This window comes from Schistocerca serialis, chromosome 3, assembly GCF_023864345.2.
Source record: "Schistocerca serialis cubense isolate TAMUIC-IGC-003099 chromosome 3, iqSchSeri2.2, whole genome shotgun sequence".
Classification (NCBI taxonomy): Eukaryota; Metazoa; Arthropoda; class Insecta; order Orthoptera; family Acrididae; genus Schistocerca; species Schistocerca serialis.
The window spans coordinates 700,354,454-700,381,076 of record NC_064640.1 but is presented as its reverse complement, the minus strand read 5'-3'; the positions used below and the strand labels follow the sequence as shown (position 1 = coordinate 700,381,076).

General features: G+C 42.0%; 1 protein-coding gene across 2 annotated transcripts in view; it reads right to left on the bottom strand.

Annotated features, from left to right (window-relative positions):
• LOC126469560 (uncharacterized) overlaps window positions 1–26,623 on the bottom strand; it is a 335,049-nt gene that overhangs the window by 175,284 nt on the left and 133,142 nt on the right. For both annotated transcript variants that reach the window (XM_050096680.1, XM_050096681.1), the window contains exon 2: window positions 1,235–1,335. In XM_050096680.1, coding sequence (XP_049952637.1) covers window positions 1,235–1,326 — 92 coding nt within the window. In that variant the 5' untranslated portion in view covers window positions 1,327–1,335. The remainder of the gene's footprint in view (window positions 1–1,234; window positions 1,336–26,623) is intronic.

The following is a 26,623-nucleotide window of genomic DNA, read 5'->3' as shown; positions in this document are numbered from 1 at the left end:
ATTTATTGCTTTTTTTTACATTAACCCCCGCTCTAAGACCACCTGTAGATATGCATGTCGTTAGTTGATTAGCTCCAGTTCTTGCTTAATGTCTGCACTTGTTGTTTGGTGTCCTTATACCATATTTGTACATGTGCTATGATCCATGTACAAGAACTCCATAGCTCTTCCTACATTAACGCATATTGTTCTTGTGTTTTCATAGGACTACAGTACTATGCTGCACACAACTGCGTATTTTTGACGCTCGCTAATAATGCTATAATTCTAAGTATGTACCTTCTCTTTGTCTTTAAATTTTTAAACTTTTACTTTTGAAATTTTCTAATATTCTTATATGGCTTGTACTTCTCTGTGATATATTTTTTTGTACAGTTTCCTTAAGAAGGGCACTTGGTGCCTGAAACCAGTGAAGAAATAAAATTTCTTTTCTGCAGCTGGTTGCTGATCTTTTCAACAAACATACTTACGCTGAAGATGGATAAAGCACTGAAAAATCATTATTAACTGTCGAGTTGTCTCTATTCTTTGACCAGGGAGAGAGCAGGTTTGGGGAGAGCGCAGGATTCCAAGCAGAATTTGGGCGTGTTACCAACCGAGGACTTAATTTTCCTTGCACGGCGCTCTCTCGTCTCATTTTTATCTTGAAAATGATGTAACGTTCGCCTGTCGAAATGTCGGCGATTGTCGAAGACATCACCCGCCTGCATTTCCGAAGTTGTTAGAACAGTAGGTATGATGCCTCTGTTTTTGTTTCATTCTTTTCAACTCCTGTGTTTGGCATCTCTTTCTTATTTACGTTGCTAATAACTTATTGTTGCTATGTTAGGAATGAAGACTATCATCGCATGTTGACTTCAAAAAATCCTATAGATAAAATTTTCTATTTACAGTAAGTTACACCGAACGATGGGATAGCACTAATCATTTACTAGAACACGGCGTCTGTGCCAGAATACAACCAACACTTGCGGTATACCTCTCTAACAAACGACTGTCACTAGGTCAGGTGCTTTATACTTTGTATGCATTATCAACGGTCGATCCTAGTACGCTCGTTATACGCTCATGATTTCTGATAGGAAATACTCAGGCAAATGGAACAAAAATCTCTTTCCGACGCTATATTAACACTGTAAGTACTCCCACAAAATAATTACCATTATTAGGGAAAGTCAGATTTATAATTGTACGTATGTGCGTTGACACATCAAAATCTGTCCAGAGTACTCACATGTTGCTAATGCTGTCTGCAATTCCTCGTGCAGTCTCGGCTTCTCCACCAACGTAAGAAGTATTTTGTAGAGTGTACCTCAGCAAATCCATGTCAGTTTCCTAGAAACAGCACAAACAATAATTTCTTTAATTGGGACTGTACTGGGTAGTTGCAGCTAAGCCTCTTGAAATATATAATATTCTGAGCAAAATACAGTTCACTTCTTGCTATCACCTTACTGTTATTACTATTTTCTAGGCAAGGCACTCCCCATTGCTCCTGCTTATACATCGCATGTCCAAAGTAGCGTGAACACACTTAAAAATAAATCTGTCATCAACCCGAAGATTGATTTGAACACCAGAATGCTTTACTAGACATGGTCCAGTTGGAGACTGTATGCCTTTACCTTCGCCTGACCTTTGAACTGACTCACCCTGCTGGTTATAGGGGGACATTCAATCCAGCGTGAGCTCCGACCCACGATACAGCTTAGCGTTTTTCACATTTGCAAGTCATTTACAGGGGTGAAAAAAGAGGTAACTGTTACAAATAAAAACTGGGACAGACTGAGGACTGAACCTCGGACCTTTGTATTTATTGTCTTACACTCAGAGAGCCAGCGATTGACAGCTGTAGTTCTTCATGAAAACGCTTCATGACACAGACACAAGACTTTCGACTAATATTCCTGGCGTACACGTAAGTTTCCCAAACATAAAAGTGAGGAGCCACTGACAAATTAGAAGAAAAAAAAAACAGAGAAAATTGTATGTCCTGGAAACTTGGTACAATACGATAAGAATTATCGACTACTTCCAGAAAAAAAGAGTGGATGTAAACCTTGAGACCATAAGAATGTGGACTGAGATCCGAGCTTGTGGAGAATCTGCAACGCGAGAGATCGGCGCAGCAGTTGGGAGTTGTTTGCCCTGCAGTGGGTGCTAATAACTAACGACCGCAACAGTATACAGTCATTCAAACTGAAGGAAATTTAGTCCATATACACTGTTGACTCACGTTATTGAGGTCACCCTGCTTGCATTTCAAGTACCGGTTTTCTTCAGCACACATCGCAAAATGGTTCAAATGGCTCTGAGCACTATGGGATTTAACAGCTATGGTCATCAGTCCCCTAGAACTTAGAACTACTTAATCCTAACTAACCTAAGGACATCACACACATCCATACCGGAGGCAGGATTCGAACCTGCGACCGTAGCGGTCGCGCGGTTTCAGACTGAAGCGCCTAGAACCACTCGGTCACTTCGGCCGGCCGGTTCATGGGTATTTTGATACATGTTGTGCACAATGTTTCCCATAGCTGTTGGAGTTGGCGAGTCGTAATATCCACACATTGAATATGATCACTGAGCAGATCTCACAGATCTATAATTGTGTTGCGTTCGAGGAATATTGTGGCCAGACAAAGTACCATGAACTCCTTATCATGCTCCTCCGCATATTTCATGGCACTTTCTACAGTGAACCATGGCACGATATCTTAATGGAAGATTCATCAGGAGAGACGGTCTTCCTGAACAGGTGATCGTGGTCTCCGAGGATTGATTCATAACCAAATACGTACTTTCCGCATGAATTAACGGTCCTAGAGATTATCATAAAAGCGTTACCCATATTATAAATATGCCGACATCACATTTTATCCTTCCAGAAAAGGTTGCAGTAAGTTCATATTACTTGTCCAGCACCGGTGTATCCGGGCTAACCAACACTTTTGACGTTAGCGCAGCGCAAAGGCCACACAAGTACGACAGTAACACATTCTATCAAGTATAGACATATATCTATACCAAAAAGAGCTATATTTACTTAAGGATACAAGTCACAAATCACACTGTCTTAAAATGATTAGTTATAGATTCGTGACGTTCTGCAGCACAGCGTAGCTCTTGTTACTCCTCTGTTGCCCACAACCGTTGAGCCAAGCAGCTGGCGAATTCATTGCGCAGGAAGTCATCAGGACCGAAATGTTTCTGTTGGGCTGAACTTTGGATTGGCGCAGCAGATATTCTAGGAACTGTATTGTACATATCCCTAAACTATATTTTTGTCATCATTGTGAATTTCAAGAATTCGTCACTAATTCTAATCAGAATTGACATTTCTTATACTTCTGCAACGGCCAATCTCTGGCTTTACAAAGTACAGTGAAGCAGTGTCGAAGTCCAACAGTATAAGAGTGCCAGCCAAAGATCTTCATACTTCGCGTCTTGCCCAATACAATACGGCCACCATGAAGTGACATTACAATGCAAAAGAAAATGCTTTCCGATTCTGCGCTCACATGAACCTATTATATAGCACATGCCAGATTTCTGGAGATCTTGATCGATTGTTTGAACAATAGTGGAAAAAAAGCTGGTGATAATTAGCTGTACCATTTTAAAAATTTCCTGTGATCCAAGCGTTTACAGGAAAATAAGAAAATTTATTCTGCTTCATTTCACTTATGATTTACTCAAACATTCCAATTTTGTGCAAAAGAACCCCACGAAATATAGCAGAAATCAGTACATTAGGTACTATGTCATCCAACTTTTAAATACGCGTAATCCGCAAAACCGAGCGTTGTAAACAATGCAGACGCCTCTCGAACGAAAGTGACATCGATTACTCAGCCACGTCGCTACTAATAAATATTACGTGTATGTGATTATTACACTACTGGCCATTAAAACTGCTACACCAAGAAGAAATGCAGATGATAAACGGGTATTCATTGGACAAATATATTATACTAGAACTGACATGAGATTACATTTTCACGCAATTTGGGTGCATAGATTCTGAGAAATCAGTACCCAGAACAACCACCTCTGGCCATAATAATGGCCTTGATACGCCTGGGTATTGAGTCAAACAGAGCTTGGATGGTGTGTACAGGTACAGCTGCCCATGCAGCTTCAACACGATACCACAGTTCATCAAGAGTAGTGACTGGCGTATTGTGACGAGCCAGTTTCTCGGCCACTGTTGACCAGACGTTTTCAATTGGTGAGAGATCTGGAGAATGTGCTGGCCAGGGCAGCAGTCGAACATTTTCTGTATCCAGAAAGGACCGTACAGGACCTGAAACATGCGGTCGTGCATTATCCTGCTGAAATGTAGGGCTTCGCAGGGATCGAATGAAGGGTAGAGCCACGAGTCGTAACACATCTGAAATGTAACGTCCACTGTTCAAAGTGCCGTCAATCCGAACAAGAGGTGACCTAGACGTGACCAATGGCACCCTATACCATCACGCCGGGTGATACGCCAATATGGCGATGACGAATAGGCGCTTCCAATGTGCGTTCACCGCGATGTCTCCAAACACGGATGCGACCATCATGATTATGTAAACAGAACCTGGATTCATCCGAAAAAATGACGTTTTGCCGTTGGTGCACCCAGCTTCGTCGTTGAGTGCACCATCGCAGGTGCTCCTGTCTGTGATGCAGCCTCAAGGGTAACCGCAGCCATGGTCTCCGAGCTGATAGTCCACGCAGCTGCAAACATCGTCGAACTGTTCGTGCAGATGGTTGGTGTCTTGTAAACGTCCCCATCTGTTGTCTCAGGGACCGAGACGTGGCTTCATGATCCGTTACAGCCGCGCGGATAAGATGCCTTTTATCTCGACTGCTAGTGATACGAGGCCATTGGGATTCAGCACGGCGTTCCGTATTACCCTCCTGAGCCCGCCGATTCCATATTCTGCTAACAATCATTGGATCTCGACCAACGCGAGCAGCAATGCCGCGATACGATAAACCGCAACCGCTAAAATCCGACCTTTATCAAAGTCGGAAACGTGATGGTACGCATTTCTCCTCCTTACACGAGGCGTCACAACAACGTTTCATCAGCCAACGCAGGTAAACTGCTGTTTGTGTATAAGAAATCGGTTGGAAACTTTCCTCATGTCAGCACGTTGTAGGTGTCGCCACCGGCGCCAACCTTGTGTGAATGCTCTGAAAAGCTAATCATTTGCATACCACAGCATTTTCATCCTGTCGGTTAAATTTCACGTCTGTAGCACGTCACCTTCGTGGTGTAGCAATTTTAATGGCCAGTAGTGTACATACAAACTGATCTTAAAATATATAATGGCATCTACATCCCAATTTCATACAAAATACATTTTTACATACTGGTAACTTGGTATCTGAAGTGATGAACTGCCCACAGCATTTATGTTGCCAGTGTCATAAACATTCGTACTGCAATTGCGACAGGTCCTATTGTTCGAGTTTTCAGGGAAACTATGTGCACTTTTGGATGCTACATGGTCTATTTTGGCCACACAGATACATGTTCAAGGTGACACATTTTTGGACTTGTGTTGTAATTCCTGCGGGATATATACCGTAAAGATACAAAGCACACGATGTATTTCTGGTGCACTGAATGTTCTGTTACCATTTGTAGAAAAAGACCATGAGCGAAACTGCAAAACTCGTAGCATACGTAAAGGAAGCAATTACTCTGGTTATACGTGACTCTTCTAATGAATTACTGCAATATCTTGTTGGTCTGACAATGCCCTGCTTCACTTACTGTTATAGTTCATGACATGATATTTATAATCTAAAATGGGTCAATAATTCTCAACTGCGCACAACCTGAACGAAATTTAATGCCCAACTACAACATGACGTACGACGCAACGCACAGGAATCAGCAGGCACGTGACAGTTCTGTGCTCAGAGACCAGAGCTCTATCCAGATAGTACAGAGATAACTGGCTGACGCCCAACCGCTATGGCGGGACCAGTCAGAAGAACTAAGCCCTTGGACGTCTTGCTGAATATGGATAGGTCACTGCGAGCCTTGTCTTGTATTTTATCAGTACTGAACAAATGAGATGAAGTCGTAGTGGTCTTGGTTATTTGCTGCACTCAGTCCATCAAACCTGAGACTCCAGCCAGCACAGCTAAACTGTGGACTACATCGCGGAAACTGCTGTCATGATCAATCGCAACCGTGGTCTCTGATATTGTGGCATGCGAACCTCATACATCTTACAGGGTCTATGCTAGACTGATCATCATTTCGCATAATGGCCTATAAGACCCGTAACAATTGTTAATATACTCTGCCAAATAATACTGTTGCTCTATTTTTATTTTGGAATCCCCTTTCAGCGCTATGAGCTTTATTTAATCACAGAAAGCTGAAATGTTCTACCACAAGTAATGATTAACTTGTCCTTTCGGCATTAAAATGGTTTTTCCCCGTCTTTTTGTCATAGAGGAAGTGACAAAATTTCTAGTTGATGTGATGAATGGCAGGTGGTTCTAGGGGGAAAAAAGATGAGTTAATATGGATGAGTAGGAAAAACAAACCCACAATATTCGAATGCAGCATTAGTGGTGTGCTGTTTGACACAGTGACATCGATTAAATATCTGGGCGTAACGTTGCAAAGCGACGTGAAATGGAATGAGCATGTGACGCTTGTGGTGCGGAAGGCGAATGGTCGACTTCGGTTTATTGGGAGAATTTTAGGAAAGTGTGGTTCATCTGTAAAGTAGACAGTATATAGGACGCTAGTGCGACCTATTCTTGAGTACTGCTCCATTATTTGGGATCCGCAGCAGATCGGACTAAAGGAAGACATCGAAGCAATTCAGAGGCGGGCTGCTAGATTTGTTAGCGGTAGGTTCGAACAACGCGCAAGCGTTGCGGAGATGCTTCGGGAACTCAAATGGTAATCACTGGAGGGTGGGCGTCGTTCTTATCAAGGAACGCTATATAGAAAATTTAGAGAACCCACATTTGAAGCTGACTTCAGTAAGATTTTACTGCCACCAACATAAATTTCGCGTAAGGACCACCAAGATAAGAAAAATTAGAGTCATACGGAGTCTCTTGTCTGAGAGTGGAACAGAAATGGGAACGAATAATAGTACACGTGGGACTCCATCACTGTTTCTGAAGTCGAGGTGTGTGACCTCTACTACGCGCTTCACAGTCGTTTGCAGAGTATGTATGGAACTGTAGATGTCAATTGGACTCGTCTTCGGATGGAGCGAGCTCCAAAACACACTCCGGCCTTTCTGATTTAGGCAATTCGTGATTACCTTCAATAACTTCATAAGAGATTGCTCCAACAACCCACCGCCGATTTCTTTCTCTTTGTCCAACCGTCCGACTTTCACAACTTCTCAGTCGCATTCCGTTGGTAGAATGCTGTCAGAAGCTATGTTTTTTTTTTTTCGAAAATGTCTGTTGTATTTCGCTTAAGACAGTAACGAGGTATATCAGAAAGTTGAAAATTAATGACCCATCGACATCAAAGTCATTACACACAGCGCTCTTGCTCAGTTGCTGAAGGATGGTATAGAGACTCCACTGTGACTTTGTTGAAGAAACTGCTCCGATAATCGCTTGAAAAGATTTGGGGAGGTAGCCAACAGCCGTGCTGTTGCGTGTCCTGAATCCACAGTCATTATCATTACCATCATCATCGGTTTATGGAGTTCACAGATAACCTAATTCAGAATTGCCGGACAGGTATTGCAACCCCCCCCCCCCCACCCCACCCTTTCTAAATATGAATCCAGTACCTCATCTCATCTGACGTTTGTTAAATATACAGATTAAATATACCACCTAAATACACCGACATAAATGATTCGTTAATCTTTTGTGACGGATGGAATCCAGAAGGATAAAGAATTTTAGTATTGTCCGTACCTAAATTAAACTACTCATGTAGGATTATTTTTCATTTTGTTGATGTTGTCTATCTTACGCTACCATTTATTTGTCATCAAGCAACAATGGTTCCATTTTATGCCTAAAGTTTTCGTTCAATACAAAGCACAGTACTTTAGAGAATTCGATATCGTGCTTGTAGATGACAAAGTGTTTTGAAATATGGCCTCTAGTGTACACGAACAACGAGACATGCTGTTCAGGTACACTACCTTTTTTAAATTAATATCATGACCACAATTCCAACTCATTGTAGTTCTTATTGTCTGAAAGTAAAATAAAGAGCCACCCACTGATGATGATGATGAAATATCACTGTAACGTGTATGGGTGAGGAGAAAAAAGAAAGAAATATATTTTACTCAAAGCATAATCCCCAAACGATATTTTAACTGCTTAAGTAACCGCACTAACTTACTGTCACGCCAGTTCTTGGCAGAATATTTCAGGCATTATGAATCAAAAAACACATGACAGTGATATAACAATTCACAGTATATTGTATTCTGCAGCATACTGTTGAATGTTATGCCAGTGCCGTGCGTTTTCTCATCCGTAATGCTTAATTAACCCTTTATACCCGTTTTTATTGATGCTGCTGTCGACGAGAGGTGAAATCGAAACGACAAAAAAATCTGTTAACGCGTTACGTTGAGACAGCGAAATGTGTAAGTTTCTTGAACTGCATCCAGATATAACGGTGCATTTTCTTGTATTAGGAATGGGAGAAAAACTGCCAAAGAAGGCACTTGTATCGAATGCGAGACAGTGTTCTATTCCAATCATCTGAATATACGTGTACCTCGTGACAGCTCCCTTCCAGCACTTCCCCTGTAGCAATTTGGTGTCCCCTTTTCTTTGCCCTGTTTGTGACAGGGGCGGGGAGAAATAATGCAGTTTTCTAGCGACCCTAGCCGACTGGTGAGGGCTCATAACAAAGGAGCCAATTTCAGCAGCTGCGCCCTCAGAAAGACCCTACCGAAGGGGAAGTCATCCACGCGAGAGGGGAATGTGCGTGTGCGGCTCTTCTCACAGCAATTTCTTCCTCAGAGGGACCGAGAATCGTTGGCAAGTAGAATCAGTACAGTGAGGAAGTTTAAGAAGTTCCAAAATGATCTAAACATAATATCTATTTGTTGTAGCGGAAAGAAGCACGTATTTGACGTGGATAGATAGAGTAAAAATTCAAAAAAATTGTGCAGTCTGAAAGTATGTAGATGTAGTTTCCATTTCCATACCTTATACAGCCAAACAAAAGACTTTTTTCCCAAATATTACGTCGTAAATCATGATAGGATGCAAATGGTTCCAATGACTCTAAGCACAATGGGACTTAACATCTGAGGTCATCAGTCCCCTAGACGTACAACTACTTAAACCTAACTAACCTAAGGACATCACACACATCCATGCCCGAGGCAGGATTCGAATCTGCGACCGTAGCAGCAGCGCGGTTCCGGACTGAAGCACCTAGAACCGCTCGGCTACAACGGCCGGAAGATCATGATAGGAAATATATTCCATGTATAAGAACTAATTTGTTTTGTTTTAGGGCGCAAAAAACAACTAAGGTCATACGCGCCCATTTCAGAACCTTAGAACACTAAGACGAAAAAGGAGTTAAGAGCGACTGCTCGTTAAGCCAAATCGGTGGAAGGAAAGAGAGCTAGGAACAAGGACTTCCTCTTGGAGAAAGGTCCACAAAATACGCCGTAGAGACAACAGAGGTCCCGAACTAAAGATTAAATGAAGGGCTTATTTCAATAGTGGTACAAGTCCATTACCTCCACTTTTCTGCCTATAATTCTTCTGGAATTAATGATCCAAGCAAACAGAAAGAAAGGTTCATCTCTAGAAAGAAGACATATGCTTGAATATTTCTGGTATCTCAACAGCAGATTTTTCAGCGCTCATTTAACTTTAGCACTCTGTATCTCAATATGAACAAAAATGGATTTGTACCACTATTGAAATAAGCCGTTCAAATGTCCTTCCCATACTGCAACGACGGATAAAAAGTAAAACGCGGTCGACGGCCAGCGCGTCGTTCGCTATAACCGCCGATAACTGAAGACGCAAACACACATTACAGCGTAAGAGATTAAAAAAGGGCATTCGGTCAGGAAATGGCGAACCGTCAAAGACTGATGACAATGAGGACAAAGTGGTGAGGGATCACCACTTAACAAATGGCGATGGCTAAAACGACAGTGCCCAGTGTGCAGTCTAGCTAAAATGATCTCCTGTTTTAAACGACATAAATATAGGCTAGCTACGATTGCTCTGTGTGGAAATACGATGGTTTACACTATTACACTTTATTATAGCAGGCCAAGTAATTTTTAGCACTGCACATCAAAGTGACAGAACAAAATGACACTTTTTTTCAACACACATATTGTGTCCCAGTTCCGTTAGGACCACTTGTGTGAATTTCCGAGTTACAATGCTATCTCGCGACAAGTTGCGCCGTTACGATCTTTGAATTTTCAAAAACAGCTGGGTCGAAAGCCAATGCGCAAATGTGACAGTAAGTGTCTGACACTCGTCGGAATGTGGCAGTGGAGAAATGAGGTAACATCAAGTTCTCTGAGTCCCCCAGCGTTGGTGGGCGAGAATTCGTTGAATTCAACCCGAATCTCGAGAGGCAAGTCCTCGGTTGCTCCTCCATGACGACAGCTCAGGCAACAAAGCGAAGATTGTGCACGAGTTCTTGGCCGGCAAATGGATCACAATACTGGATCACCCACCGTATTCGCCGGATTTGGCCCCAGTCAACTTTTGGTTGTTCCCTGCATTGAAGTTGGCATTGAAAAGACATCGTTATGATGCAGTTAAGGACACCCAAGAAAACTGTACTGCAGTACTAAATGCAACTCCAAAAAACGACTGTTCCAAAGCGCTATTAAAACGACTTCAGCCGTGTTTTGATTCAGGCGGAGACTAATTTCAATAAACACAGTAATTTTCTGAACATGATCCACGACTTTTATTTTTCACAACCACAGTCCAACTGAACGGGGTACTGCGTTAGTCGCCAACCCTCTGAAACAAGAGTCAGAAAGTTCTACAGCCCATTCAAGTTCTGAACAATAGAAATCCGCTCCTTGGTCACGGAGCCATTACAGAACCTCTGAGCGATGGTCCTCATACTCAGAAAATCTATGCCTGCGGCGAATCAATACCCCGGTTGCCTGCGCAATGCCCTCTGTGGTCGATGTCGAGAATCTTCGTTCCCCATCAGCGTCATCCACGTCTGTGCCTTGGTCAAATTGTTGGCACTATTTCACTACGGCTGGACGTAACAATTCATTTCGCCCATTATCGTCAGAATTTCATGATGAATATGTGTGCAAATTGACGTTTGGCCCAAAAGAATCGTACTGTCCCGCGTAATTCAGCATTGGAATACGTTCCCAATTGCCGCGCCATTTCATCAACACACTGTTATGCACCAGTTATCCGTCTCAGCAGAACTATCTCTGCACAAAACCCAGAACATGTACTCTCTTCTGACATGGCCTCTCTTATTGCGGAATAGTCATAGCGTGGGACGACATGTATAACTAACTTTCTAAAGCCTCTCGTACATGCTAACTTCTATTCTATTAGAAGGAACTTAGGAAAACTATTTCAAATGAGTGTAATATACTCATGTTGAAGTGAACAGTCATAATGGAAACAAGTACACAGTCAAAAAAGAACGACGGAGCAACCAATTCCTGCTGCCTTGACTTTCAGTTTTAGCATATTTCTCGACAGCCTCACGTAAAGCTACAGAAACAGTAATTGCACTCATGCTTATCACTGTCATTGTTGTATATGAATGGGTCATAGCATTAATGGATTGCACATCAGATTCTGTCTTTTTCACCTCGAAATGAAAATGTATGGTTTGCTCGCAGTTCTTTCACGAGAGGTGACTGATAGGCGGGCGTTAGACACAACAGATGTCGGGATAACAACAAAATTCGTCTTCACGTCAGCTACGAATTAATGGCATCACCTCTACACTTTTGCTTGGAGTAAACATAGTTGTTTTGCGACTACCTATTAACATCATTCTTTTGCGACCACCTATACTGAATGATTTCTTGACTCTGCTTAATCAGGTCATAGAAGACTTGAAATCAGCGATGTTCATCGCAATTGCTATTCGGAGGGTCCAGTTTCGCAGATCTTCTTCGGTAACAGGTGCATTACCTCTCACGAGCAGCTCTACGTGGTTCATATCGCAAGAAAACTCCTCTAAAGAATGTTGTTCCTTTGTTGCCACCCTGTGCATTATATTTGTCGTACAGTTTATCTTTCATAGTTTTGCGAGTTTCATTTTGGCGCTTATTTATTACTTTGTTTAAGTCTTTCTTCTGTTTATACAGTTCTCGGTCAGATTCTACGAAGCAAAACCGAGTTTGCACACCGCTTAACATCAAGCGTTAAACACTATCAATTTTAATTCAGTTTTTTCTCCATTGTTAACACTATGCTGCCGCAGTAGCTACTGGTAATTATTATGGATATAAAATGAATTGCAAATTTAAGTGAACAGTAATAGTAGATAATTGTTTCAGAGAAACTATCAACGAAAACGTCACGGGATCCTCTGGTTGACGCGAGACCGTCACGGAGACGCTGAACAAATTTCAATGGCAGACGCTGCAAGAGAGGTGTGGTGCATCACCGAAGCGTTTATTGTTAAAATTCCGACAGCGTACGTTCCGGGGAAGGGTTAAGCAAATTATTAATTCTCACATACGTCTCGCCAAATGACCACGAGAAAATTAAAGGAATTAGAGCTCATACGAAGGTTTAATGACAATTTTACGTTCCACGTGTCATTCGTAAATAGGACAGGGAAATGGGAAAAAGACAGTGTTAACGAGAGTACTCTCGGCCACGCACCATAAGGTGGCTTCCGCAGTGTAGTTGTAGGGATAAATGTAGAAGTACGATTCTTACAATTCGTTCATATTAAATTGAGTACAGTCGTCGCCATATAACAGCTGCGTTGAAGTTTAGTAATTTTCTACCTTTGTTTCATTATTACGATCCACTAACTTACGGAATAATACAATAAGCAAATAAACAATTTTCAAGCTGCACAGCAATACTGGCAAGTCTCAACACTGTTAATAACTGAGATAAACATTCCTGATTCCACAACTTAACGTTTAATTGGTGCACGTCAGAGCTTTCGTAGCTCGTAAGCGAAAGCTGAAGGTTTGAGGCGATATGTGTTGTTAACGAAACGACGGGTATGATTCGCTCAGATCACGCAAATTTACGCAGATGAGGGAAGCTCAGCTCCTAATCCGAACAACAGACAGTGATGCACCACTGGCTCTGAGTTCACTTCATATTCTTATCGGCAGTTAGGCTTATCGAACACAGAAAATCCTGTCAATCGATACGTGCGCTAATACCTGTTGTACGGTATAAACTGGCTATCTTTCTCCTTCGTCAAATAATGATCAAGGGTGTCAGTTATAAACACACACACAGAAAGAAACTTTATTTCAATTTCGAATTTCTTGTTAGGCACATTATCATTGGTTATTGTTGGTAAGATCATCTAGATTACGCTAACGAGAAAATTCCTGGACTCGGTAATATAGTAGGCTACGGAAATACGATTGGTGATAGATTTAGTTAACAGCGACCACTTTTTTCATCTGGATAAACCCTGAAACCTAGATCTTTGTTTAAACTGCTTTTAAAGAAGATATCGTTTTATAGCTACGTCTATCGAGAAACCAACGCCTATCATCACGTCGAACGGCAGAACAATTGGTGATGATATTTTAACATCCTACAAGATACAAATGACGCACATTGGAATATTTTTTACGCACAATACGGAGACCTAAGCGGCATGCGAATCTTAGTAGTCTGTCCACAATAGCATTACTTGAACAAGAGCTCGGCAGCCTGTGACGCACTCACAAGGTAGTTGTCTCGTTCTCAGCTGAAATAATTTTTCTGTTATACTCTGCTCACATAGAGTTCATCAGGATTAGATGAATAGCAGAGCGATACGGGCAGAAATCGGTTGTTCTCGTTTCAGAAGAAGTATCCCGCCATTCGCCAAAAATATTTGAAAGGCATTGAAGAAAATCTAAATCAGGCTCATAGAAACAGAATTTCTTCGTGGGCTCAATCTAATAGGAGTCCGTGGTTCAATTTTTTGGTTACCGCGCTCATTTCTATTCCTTATGGTATTTCTGCACACCGAAAATCTTCTGTATAGGAATCAACATGGGTACCGAAAACAACGATCGTATGAAACCCAGGTCACTCTGTTCACCCGCGAGTCCCAGAAAGAGGTAGATACATGATCCCAGAAAGATGCGGTATTCCATGCCTTTCGGAAGCTATTCGATACAATTCTGCACTGCCGCCTATTGAGCAAAACACGAGCATGCGGAATATTAGGCCGACTGTGTGACTGGATTGAAGAGTTTCTAGCAAACAGAACACAGTATGTCATTCTGAACGGAGAGAACTGTTCAGACGTAAAAGTAACTTCAGACCCCAAGGGAGTGCTATGGGAGCAATAGTTTTCACAATATATATAAATGAACTAGTAGATAACGTCGGAAGTTCCATGAGGCTTTTAGCGGATGATGCTGTTGTGCACACAGAAGTAGCAACGTTAAGAAATTGTAACGAAATGCAGGAAGATCTGCAGAGGATCGACGTTTGGTGGTCCCGTCGGAGGTTCGAGTCCTCCCTCGGGCATGGTTGTGTGTGTTTGTCCTTACGATAATTCAGGTTAAAGTAGTGTGTAGGCTTAGGGACTGATGACCTTAGCAGTTAAGTCCCATAAGATTTCACACACATATGAACATTTTGACGTTTGGTGCAGGGGGTGGCAGTTGACCGTCAACACGAACGAATGTGACATATTGTGCGTACACAGAAGGAAATATCATTTGCTGTATGATTACACGATTGCAGAACAATCACTGGAAGCAATTACTTCCAAAAAAAATAGCCAACCATATTCGTACGGAGCGGTTTGAAGTGGAACGGCCACATAAAATTAGTCGGCAGATGCCAGACTGAGATTCATTGGAAGAATCCTCAGGAAATGTATTCCGTGAACAAAGAAGTAGCCTTGCAACGCACTAGTTCGACCAATATTTGAATATTGCTCCTGAGTCTTGGATCTGCACCACATATAATTGGTAGAGGAAATAGGGAAGATCCAAAGAAGAGCACGTTTCGTCGCAGGCTCGTTTAGTAAGCGCGAAAGCGTCCTCGAGATGTTGTCAACACCAATGGCAGACGCTACAGGGGAAGCATTCTACATCATGGTATGATCGACTGTTAAAATTCTGGGCGTGTACGTTCCTAGACGAGCCAACGAATATATTGCTTCCCCCCATGTATATCTCGCGAAAAGATCATGAAGAAAAATTAGAGAGATTCAAGCCCACACGGAGGCTTAGCAGCGAACCTTCTTCCCGCGAACCACATGTGACTGGAACAAGAAAAGGGGTAAGTGACAGTGGCACACACAGTACCCTCCGCCACACACCGGAGTATAGATGCAGATGTGAATGTAGATGCAGATATCTTTCAGTAGAAATGTGTTGTTCTGTGAATTCTCGCGAACTTTCACATCCCACCTTAGATGAATGATTTTTTAAATTGATTTCTTACATTTAGTTCTGTACATAAACGGTTAGAGTGATTGCAAACGTTAAAGTCCCCGCTCTATTCTCGGGGCACATCGAGAGGAGCCAAAGTTTATGTAAGAGGCGGCGGACACATCGGCACTTTTTATTACTAAGTTCAATCTATATCGCAATTACTTCATATCTCATACATTACTCATTTCGACATTTGCTATCGTAAGATCATACTGAACGTCATTTCATACAGTGTATATCAATATAAACCGTGTCGGATGTTGAAGTGCGGAATGATCTGATATTGGAAACCCCAAAACAGATAATATGTGAGATATATATAAAAAAAAAAAATAAACGGCTGAAAGCAAGGAGAAATTACAGCAACTGCTTTTCTCAAGGACATAAAACTTGACCCTATGGCTTATCGGTGAGAGCATCCTCTTGGGTAAAAGATCCCGGAGGTGAAACAGCCACCCATTCAGATCTCCAGGCGGGGACAACACTGGAGGATGTCATTAGGAACAACCATTCTGAGGCTCGGAGAGTGGAATGCTGGATCCCTTAACCAAGTAGGGATGTTAGAAAATTTGAAAAGAGAAATGGATAGGTTGAAGTTAGATATGCCAGGAATTAGTGAATTGCGTTGGCAGGACGAACAGGAAGACTAGAGTTTCATATGCAGCTGCAATCTGTGGTCAACATTTTCCTAAATAAAGAGAAAAAAATCATAGGTTGACGTCTCCATTTTGATGATTGATTACTTCTGCGTTTTTAACCCACGACCTGCCTGGTTATTGCTTGCGCTTCACTTATATTTTGTGCTCCGTCATAATGAGTAAATTTTGGTTTGTTTTTGGTACTTGTACAGTACTAAGGCCCCCCTTATAAATAGGACACGTATAACAGAAAAGGCGGTAGCTCTAACTTTTTTTCCACTAGAAGCACCTAAAAACATTGAGATTATATGTGACGGCCTAGAGAAAAACAAAATGAAGGCATTCGCTGCTCGTGTTTTACGTAAATCCACTTTCTTACCTACATCAATCTCCATGTTTCATCATCACAAGGTGTTCTGCCTAACTGGCAGGTTACAAGCACCATTGCTGTCTCTATCTGATCCTGTTCGAGACCAGTTGCTTCGTTTTCTAGTATCTTCTTCGTTTCGCTTCATCCAGCATTTTTCTGCTTCTCCCTACTATTTTCTTCTGTCCTTCGCCTGTACGTTCGATAGTTGTTGTTACAATTTATTTCCCTTGCAGTATACGCAACAGCCAAATTGCGTTCCTTTTCTTAACCAGTTTTAGGAGAGTTCTTTGCTCCTATACCTTTTCCATTACTTCACTGTCCTTCACTTTATCCACCCATTTTGTATCCTCCATTGTCCTCCAAACCCATATCTCGAATGCTTCAATTTTCTCTCACACACATTTCTTCAGTAACCAGTTTTCACAGACGTACGGAAAAGCACGCCACACGTAGCATTTAACCAACTTCTTCCTTAACCCCGACACCATTTTGGTTTATAGTAAGCGTTTGTTTTTCTGGAAAGCTTGCTTTACCATTGCAATTCGTGATTTTTTTTCGCTCATCCAGTAGCAAGTTAACATGTTCCTCAAATAGCTGTACTGTACAATCCGTTCAGTGCGATCTTATTTTCCACTTTCATACCTTCTTTGTCACTTAATCTCATCGTGTTGGTTTCCTGTGTGTTGATTTTCTTTCCATACTCTTGCAATCGTTCTTCAATTGTGGATAGTGCTCTATGAAGAGACACCGTTTTAGCTCCAAGCAGCACAATGTCATTCCAGCCTCATATTCTCCGTTGTCTACGTCTGTGCTTCATTATCAGGTCTTTGATAAATGGCAAACAGAATTGGTGATTACAGGAGTACTCTGAAATTCGCTCTTCAGTGCTTAGCAGAGGTTTCAAAGAACGACTTTCAGACTATTTCTCTGCCGCTCAGTTCTCGAATAGCACGTGAGAAAAACGAATACCCAAATCATTCCGTGCGAGCTATGATCCATCCTATTTTATCATAATGATAATTTCTTCCGATGTACGTGGGAATGTAATCGCGAGCTGCTTTGCGTTGACAGGGTCACATCCTCCCTGTAATAGAGTCAACGGTATCGACGTTGTCGTGCAGTGCGGTACACGGTTTATACAAGATAAGAGCAACTGACATTATAAAACCCCCAGATAAATCTGGAGAGCTCAGAGCGTCACAAGATAACGGCAAATCATATCCACGATCATCGTTCTTTACAGGCATTACCAGAGAAATCATCTGTCGTATCAATATCTGGTAACAAAGAAGTATTTGTGTCAAGAATATATACGGCAATGGGAAAAGAGCTAGACAAGTACGTATGGCTAAGGGCGTCGTCATACAGGACGTAACAGCTGTAGTGGACGTAGAGCTTTATGATTTTTGTGACGTCACTTCCTGTTACTTCACATTGTGAAGACGTGAAACACGAAATAAGTTCTGCAATATGTCGCCAACGTGCTACGAAACGTTGAACCAGTAAGACGCAAGAATACTCGGTACATCACAAGCAGTATTTGGCAGACGCCATACTGGATTTCGACGTTTTCATTTGAAACCCATACTTCATGGGTTTTATGTTACAACTTACGTCCTGATATATATATATATATATATATATATATATATATATATATATATATATATATATATATATATATATATTGTTTCGAAGCACCAGCACACAGAGGATCTCTCAAAAATGTGTCGTTATCCGTACGATTTTTTGTAATGATATTGGCGGTTAAGGAATTTTCATATCATAACTTGGTGAAAAATTGTATACTGTTTTAAGGCAGTGGTACGTTTAAGATAAATTAAAACGCTTAGTTCTTGGTAGTATTTGTTATAATTAAATGTCAGTTAATAACATATCGGCGATTACAGCATTCAGGAGAGCATAACATAAAAAACATGATCATATGTCACACAAGCAGAGCACAGTGTAGTGGATAGAGGCACGATGATTTGAGATCAAGTGCAGGTTGTTTGTGTGCTCGTATATATATAAAATATTGAAACTTCCTGGCAAATTAAAACTGTGTGCCGGACTGAAACTCGAACTCGGAAACTTTGCCTTTCGCGGGCAAGTGCTCTACATCTGAGCTACCCAAGCACAACTGAGGACCCGTCCTCACAGCTTTACTTCCGCCAGTACCTCGGCTCCTACCTTTAAAACTTCACAGAAGCTCTCCTGCGAACCTTGCAGAACTAGCACTCCAGGAAGAAAGGATATCGTGGAGACATGGCTTAGCCACGGCCTGGGGGATGCTTCCAGAATGACATTTTCACTCCCCCGGGCTGTGGCTAAGCCATTCCTATGATAGGTAGTTGGGTTACCCCCACAGCGATTCTTTCCAGACTGTAAGTGATATTTGTGCTGAGTTTCGTTGAAATCGGTTCAATAGTTTAGGAGGAGGTGTTGAACATACATATATATAAACATACATACACACATACATGCATACGTACGTACATTTTTTTATAATATGTATAGATGTGTACTATGGCAGAGCATTGATGGAGGTTTATATATAATTACTTATTTAAATAGCAACCATGACGATGAAGTAATCATAATGTAAGTTTTATTTAAGCAGCAGTGTTACTTTATCTATTTGTTTTTATCCTGTAATATACGGAATATTAGAAACAGTGACAGACGTTTTGGGTGGAACATCTTTATGACTCATCTCACGGAGATCTCTCAGTGTCCGCCGTAGAATCAACGAGAGCGAACTGTCGACGGTAGTAACTGGAAACTAGTCTGTATGCTAAACTTATCATAATTACTATTTAAAGAGGATTAATATTAATCAGAGAATGCAAGATTATGTGCAGTGCTCAATTAGAAGGATCGTTTGTAATTCCTTCACCGGCTCTACTTACAAACTGATGATTTACACCGTGTTAACAATATTTTGAAATGTATTTGCTGTATCTCCTTCCGCACCGATCGCGCCATTCTTTTGGAAGCAAATAGCAACATGCCAATAGAGCATAACGTAGATTCACGCTCGTAATGACGTGTGGGTGTAGGAGTGAAAAAGTGGTGTAGCACACGACGCGCGAATATCTAGATTTTATTCATCCAGTATTTGAGAAAAGGGTACATAGTAACTTGCAACAAGCTTTACATATAATTTCAAACCTTTGATGCACTTTTCCTCGCTGGCAACCTCCATAAAATAATGAAAGGAAGAAAATTTGTCGCTAACTATATTTTCGCCGTTCAAGCAGTAAAACTAGCGCATCAGGTATGACGTCTTAATTTATTACCCTTTACTAAAAACTGCATTCGCGACACATTTTGTAGAGAGTATTCACATACACCACTTAATCTAGTAGTAAAATTATATCATTGTATGACACATAGTTCTGAAGATACGACGTCGCAAATACTGAGCTGCTTCAAAACGAAACTGCAGGACGACATTCGCTAGAGATACATGTGACGTGTGTGTACCGGGTGGTTTACTTAAAGTAAAGCTAGTTACGGAGATCCAGTGTTGGCTGTAATTATCATATGGCAACGAAACTTGGTGGATATGCTAATGTGTTAATGCGGAACCGATATACGCTGGATAAAAAATCAGCTCCAATTTTGGCCACCAGGTGCAAATTTGGTGCTCTACAGCATCCTGTCGACGCCTCAGGTGCTCATATTGAACAAATTGTGTAAGCGGCAGTTGTTAATAAAATCAACATTATGCCTTTCTCACTTGTTTGCTCTTCCCTGTCCACGTCCTGTTCCCAATCCATTACATATGTCTTTCTTGCACTCACAGCGCTACATTTGCAGTTGGTGGCCAAAATTGGAAATAATTTTTTCCTGAGTAAATCGGTACCTCATTAACGCATCAGAATGTCTACCAAGTTTCACTGCCATACGATAATTACAGCCCACACCACACCTCTGTGAGTAGCTGGACTTTAATTACTACCATCGGGTACTAACACGTGTGAAATATGTTAAATATGAGAGCGTGCTGAAAACTATTTCCTCCAAATTTTTATGCAAAATCTCTTAAAGCTTTTTAAATAAAATCAAATTCATTAACATTCTACATCTGGATTCTTCATGTCTACGTCCTTGTGTTTATTTCTCAACATAGTCACGCTGATGACGTACGCATTTCTGAGAATGAGAGACTAATTTGTTGCCGGCCGTTGTGGCCGAGCGGTTCTAGGCGCTTCAGTCTGGAACCGCGCGACCGCTACGGTCGCAGGTTCGAATCCTGACTCGGGCATGGATGTGTGTGATGTCCTTAGGTTAGTTAGGTTTAAGTTGTTTTAAGTTATAGGGGACTGATGACCTCAGATGTTAAGTCCCATAGTGCTCAGAGCCATTTGAACCACTAATTTGTTGATACCATCACTGTAGAATGTTTGACTTTGCTGACGGTACAACAACCTCATATCTGCATGCACCGCTTCACCACTATCAAAGTGAAGTTCTCGAAGGTGTTCTTTAGGTTTTGGAAACAGATGGAAATCGGATGGGCCCAAGTCGCGACAGTATGGAGGATGATCGGTGACAACGAACCCAAGGTGTCGGATTGTTGCAGACATCGCAGCACTGTCATGCTGACGGAGAGGATGTTCCATCTGCGGATGAACTATTCGATTTCGAATCTACATTATAGCATGTTGTTTCTCACGTACTGACGAAGTCACGTTACACACCGCCAAACTACATGCTACTATTCAGAGCCCTCTAAGGGCAGAGGGATGCAAATATGTAGACATGAAGAATAAAGATGTAGAATGTTAATAAAGTTTGTTTTATGTAAAAATCTTTAAGAGGTTTCACATAAAAGATTCAGCAGCATTACTTTCAGCACGCCCTCGTATATGTGAAAGATATGATGCGGGCAAAGCACAGGTAAACAGCTCCTCTTAAGCCTTTGGATGGGATCAGAACCAGCAGACTGCTTTTGGGGTAGGGGTGATTATGTGGAGAGAGAAGGGGTGAGGAGGAGGCGGGCAGAAAGAGAGAATAACGAGTAAATGGACACAGGTAGGTGGCAGGAGGTGGATAACGAGAGGAGGAAGGACGACTTTGAGTTAGAGGGAGTGAGGAGATAGAGGCGGAGGAGGAGATGGATGGAGAAAGGAAAGAGGAGGGGACTGACAGTGAGGGGGGGGGGGAAGAAGAAATGGATAGAGAGACGGGGTGGAGGATATGGACCTGACAAAGGAAAAAGGAGGAGATGCACAGAGAAAGGAACGAGGAGGAGATGGACAGAAAGAGAGGAAGAGGAGGAGGAGGAGGAGATAGACTGTGAGAGGAGGGAGGAGGAGATGGACAAAGAGAGGGAGAAGGAGGAAGTGAATAGAGAGAGGGGAAGAGGGAGGGACAGAGAGAGGGGGAAGGAAGAGACTAATAGAAAATTGATGAAGATCCATACCTGGGCAACGCCAATTACTCTGCCAGTTTAGGTACATTACGCCTCCTGTGCTCGGTGGTCAGGCACGTGCAAGGGAGGAAAGAACTGTAGCGGCTACAGAAACCAATTTGGGTGTAACGAATTAGAATAAAAAGCTACAAAGTCGGTCCCAGTCAGGCAAGAAATCCGTGCTGCTAAGAAAACGTGCGAGTAACGAAACGCATTAAAGAGTACCGAATAGACACTTAGTCTCTCGTAAGAAACCAGTAACTCAGTAAAGAATAACAACGATTTGTAACTGTCCTAGTCTCGGCAGGATATTTTCCGTGCGCTTAATATGGGTGTAACTTCATCCAGCAGTTAGCACCTGTGAAAAATAGAAAGCCAAATCGTGGTTCTGTTTCTAAGTAAACGAGTGTGTACTCTGAGAAGCTGGAAATACTATCAAGAGGCCTATGTTTACTTAAAGACGAAGGTATTCAAGCAACGTTCTGGTTAATTAATCTGCAGTGACATAGGGCCTAGATATGTGTAGTAGAGCCTCATCTGCGTAGGAACAGTGGTGCCACTAAGGCGTAGTCATTAAAGATGGTTTTTGCCGATATTCCTTCGTCAAATAAGATGCAGTAAATATACCAGAATTCGAATCAAGAATAGCTGTCAAAATGAGTAACTTGGAAGCAGATAGCCTCGGCGTTAGCGTAACAACTTAAGTCACATAATAAAGGCAAATCTTTCAGTCCAGGCTGTATACCATTAGGTTCCTTTCGGAGTATGTTGATGAAATAACTAATTTTTAGCAGTCACATGCAACCGCTCGTAAGACGGAAGATTCGTACCTAAGGATTGGAAAAGTTGCATAAGTCACACCAATAAACAAAAAAGGATATAAAAGTAATCCGTTGAATTATAGACACAAATCATTGACGTAGACTTGTAGGAGGATTTTGGAACGTCTGTATGGTGTGGAAAGCGGTAATCGATACCAAATATAAAAAGTGTGAGGTCCTTCACAAGAGTACTGAAAAAATTCCACCAAATTTCCGTTATGTAACAAATAACATAACTTATTCAACTGAAGACCTAGGGATTACAATTAAACGATCTATTGACGCATAACGAGCACAGATTCAGAAAAGATCGTACCTGTGAAACACAACTGGCTTTTTATTCACACGAAGTAATGAGTGGTACCGACCTGGGATCTCAAGTTGATTCAATATTTATAGATTTATAATGGCTGTTGACACTGTTCCTCACAGACGGTATTTAACCAAGTTGCACGGCTGTTGGGTATTGTCTCAGTTGTGCGATTAAATTCGTGGCTCCCTATGAGAAAGGACACGGTTCTTAGTAATTTATTGGTAGTCATTTAGTGAAAACAAAGTGGCCCTCTATATGGGAGACAATCTAAGCAGCTTCTTGAATAGTTTGCAGATGATGCTGTCGTTTACTGTCCAGTAAACTCATCAGAAGATCAAAACGAATTGCAATATGATTTAGAGAAGATGTCTGTATGGTGTGGAAAGTGGTAATTGACGCCAAATAATAAAAAGTGTGAGGTCCTCCACATGAGTACTGAAAAAAATCCGCTAAATTTCCGTTACGCATCAAATTACATAACTTAATGACTGTAGATTCAACTAAAGACTTAGGGATTACAATTAAAAAACAACTGAAAGTGGAAGCATCACACAGAAAATATTGTGGGTGTGGTGAAAGAAAGACTGCGTTTTATTGGCAGAACACTTAGAAGTGCAACAAATCAACCGATACGACTGCTTCTACATGGTATGTGATCCTTACCAAATACTTGTAGAACTGACGGAGCGTACTAGAAAATTTCAATTAAGGGCTGCTCGTTTTCGCTACTACCAAATAGGGAGAGAGTGTCACCGGGTATGATAAGCGACTGGGGGTGGCAATCATTAAAACAAAGGTAGTTTTCGTTGCTGTGAGACCTTTTCGCAGTCATGGACTGTGCGGCTGGTCCCGGGGGAGGTTCGAGTCCTCCCTCAGGCATGGGTGTGTGTGTTTGTCCTAAGGATAATTTAGGTTAAGTAATGTGTAAGCTTAGGGACTGATTACCTTAGCAGTTAAGTCCCATAAGATTTCACACACACATCTTTTCGCAAAATTTCAATTATCAAATTTCTTCTCCTTTTGAGAAAATATTTTGTTGGCTCCCACCTCCATAAGGTGAACTGAACATGCTAACAAAATAAGAGAAATCAGAGCACACATGGGAAAATTTTGGCGTTCATTTTTCCTACATGCTATTTGACAGTGGAATGGTCGACGAATGGTCTAGGGACCCTCTGCCAAACACTATATTGTTAATTACAGAGCGGTCATGTAGATGTAGATGTGACACAGGTGCTGCGCTGGCAGTGTCTTCACACACTGCTTCGCCAAACCTCAGTTGGCGTCCTTGGCCGCTGCTGTCCGTGACCTCAGCCACTCCGCACATACGGTCCGCCTCACAAGCAATGCTATAGGAACAAACCTTTGATCCTCACGGAAGGTCGTCTGTCGTCATCTCGTGTTTGATTTGCATCCCACTAGATTCTCAGTTGCAGCTCGGGAACGAAGATTTTTAATGCCCACGTCCGGTTTTATTCATGCACGAACAGCAGCTACATCCGTGAGCAATTGAATCAGAAAGTAACTACTGTGTCCGAGAGAGCGCGCTCATAGGGAATGGAATAGTTCGGTATGCCAGGTGAAAGTAGAGCGAAGGATGGGTAAGAAGTGCGATATCAACCCATCTGGTCGAGCCAGATCGTAAGTGACCGGAGCGTGCGAACAAAATGGCAGTAGAAATTAAATTTTCTCTTGTAACAGACAGTACACTAACATGAATCTTGTGACGAATTTAAATCGTGTGCCAGACTGAGACTCGAATCCTGATCATACTTTTCGCGGATGGTGTTCTGCCATAGTATACGCATGCACGATAACAGAGCCCATTCTTTAACAACACGGAGAAAATAAAATGTCAGATTATACCTTGGTAGCATACAGGATTTGGACGTGGCAGATGAGGCAGACAGCGTTAGTCCGATGCTACAGTGTACGGTGGACAGCAAGGTGCCTAGGTCCTTAACAAATAAATGGGTAAGAAATGAAACAGGAAGAGAGAATTGATAGAAAGAGAGAGGGGGGGTCGTGCTGGTGAATACACGTCATGAGAAGGGAATGAAGGGCTTAGGACACAACGAGAAGATGTACGGGTCGAAGACGAAATATTGAGAAAAATGGAGGACTCAGTGTCCTCGAGAGAGTAGTCGGGGCAGTCAGATCAGTCGAAGAAGATTCTTAATTGAAAGATTCGCAGTTGTACCCGTCCAGATGAACCAGTCAATCAGCCGACCCTTGTGTGCCGTTTCAAAGTGTAGACCACGTTCTATCATAGCTTACCTATCCAGTAAAAATCTCGCGGAAGAAATTCGGTAAGCTGGGATACATGTAGCAGTGTTCTTGCTGCAGAGTTCACAGTCAGGAGGTTACAAGACGTGGTTCTCGTAGACCGACGGAACAATGAAACCTTGTCAGTGTCTGTGTGTTCTGGCATTAACTCCCACGGTCGGGACGCGACTGTAAGCTCCAGTCTATCCTCTGACCTTAGGAAAAATTGAATAAGAAGTAAATGGTGAGTTGCAGAATGGACGGTTCTGTCACCACACGGAATGGAAATGTTCGGTGTGGAGCGACTATGATATCGGCAGATCCTATTCTGGCTGACGACCTGATAGTACATCCACGTCTATACTCCGCAAGCTACCTGATGGTGTGCCCGGAGGGTACTTCCGATACCGCTGTCTTTTTTCCTCCTTTGCTGTTCCATTCACGAATGGTACGTGGCAAGAACGACTGGCGATAAAACTCCTTATGAGTTGTAATGTCTCCAGTTTTCTCGTCGTACCCATTTCACGGGACGTATATGGGACGAAATAAAATGTTCGCTACCCTTCCAGGAAGATACACTCTCGAAATTTCAACGATAAACCTCTCCCTGATACAGAACACCTGTCTTGTAGAGTGTGCCACTGGAGTTTCTTGAGCACCTGCGTAACGCTCTCTCGCGACAAAACGATTCTGTGACGAAACGCACCGCTCTTGATTAGATCTTCTCTATAACTCTTATTAATCCAACTTGTTAAGGGTCTCTGATTGATGAATAACGAATCGATCGAACAAGTGTTCTTTAACCACTTATTTCGTAGAAAATTTATATTTCCCTAAGATTCCCTCAATGAATCTCAAAAAATGGTTCAAATGGCTCTGAACACTATGGGACTTAACTTCTAAGGTCATCAGTCCCCTAGAACTTAGAACTACTTAAACCTAACTAACATAAGGACATCACACACATCCATGCCCGAGGCAGGATTCGAACCTACGACCGTAGCGGTCGCGCGGTTCCAGACTGTAGCGCCTAGAACCGCTCGGCCACTCCGGCCGGCAATGAATCTCAGCTTGGCAGCTTCTTTACCTACTATTTGCTTTATGTGGTCATTCTATTTTAGGTAGCTCTTAGTGACTCCTAGGTACTATACGGTAGTTACTTTTTCTTGTGATTTGTCGCTAACAGCGTAATCAAACAGTA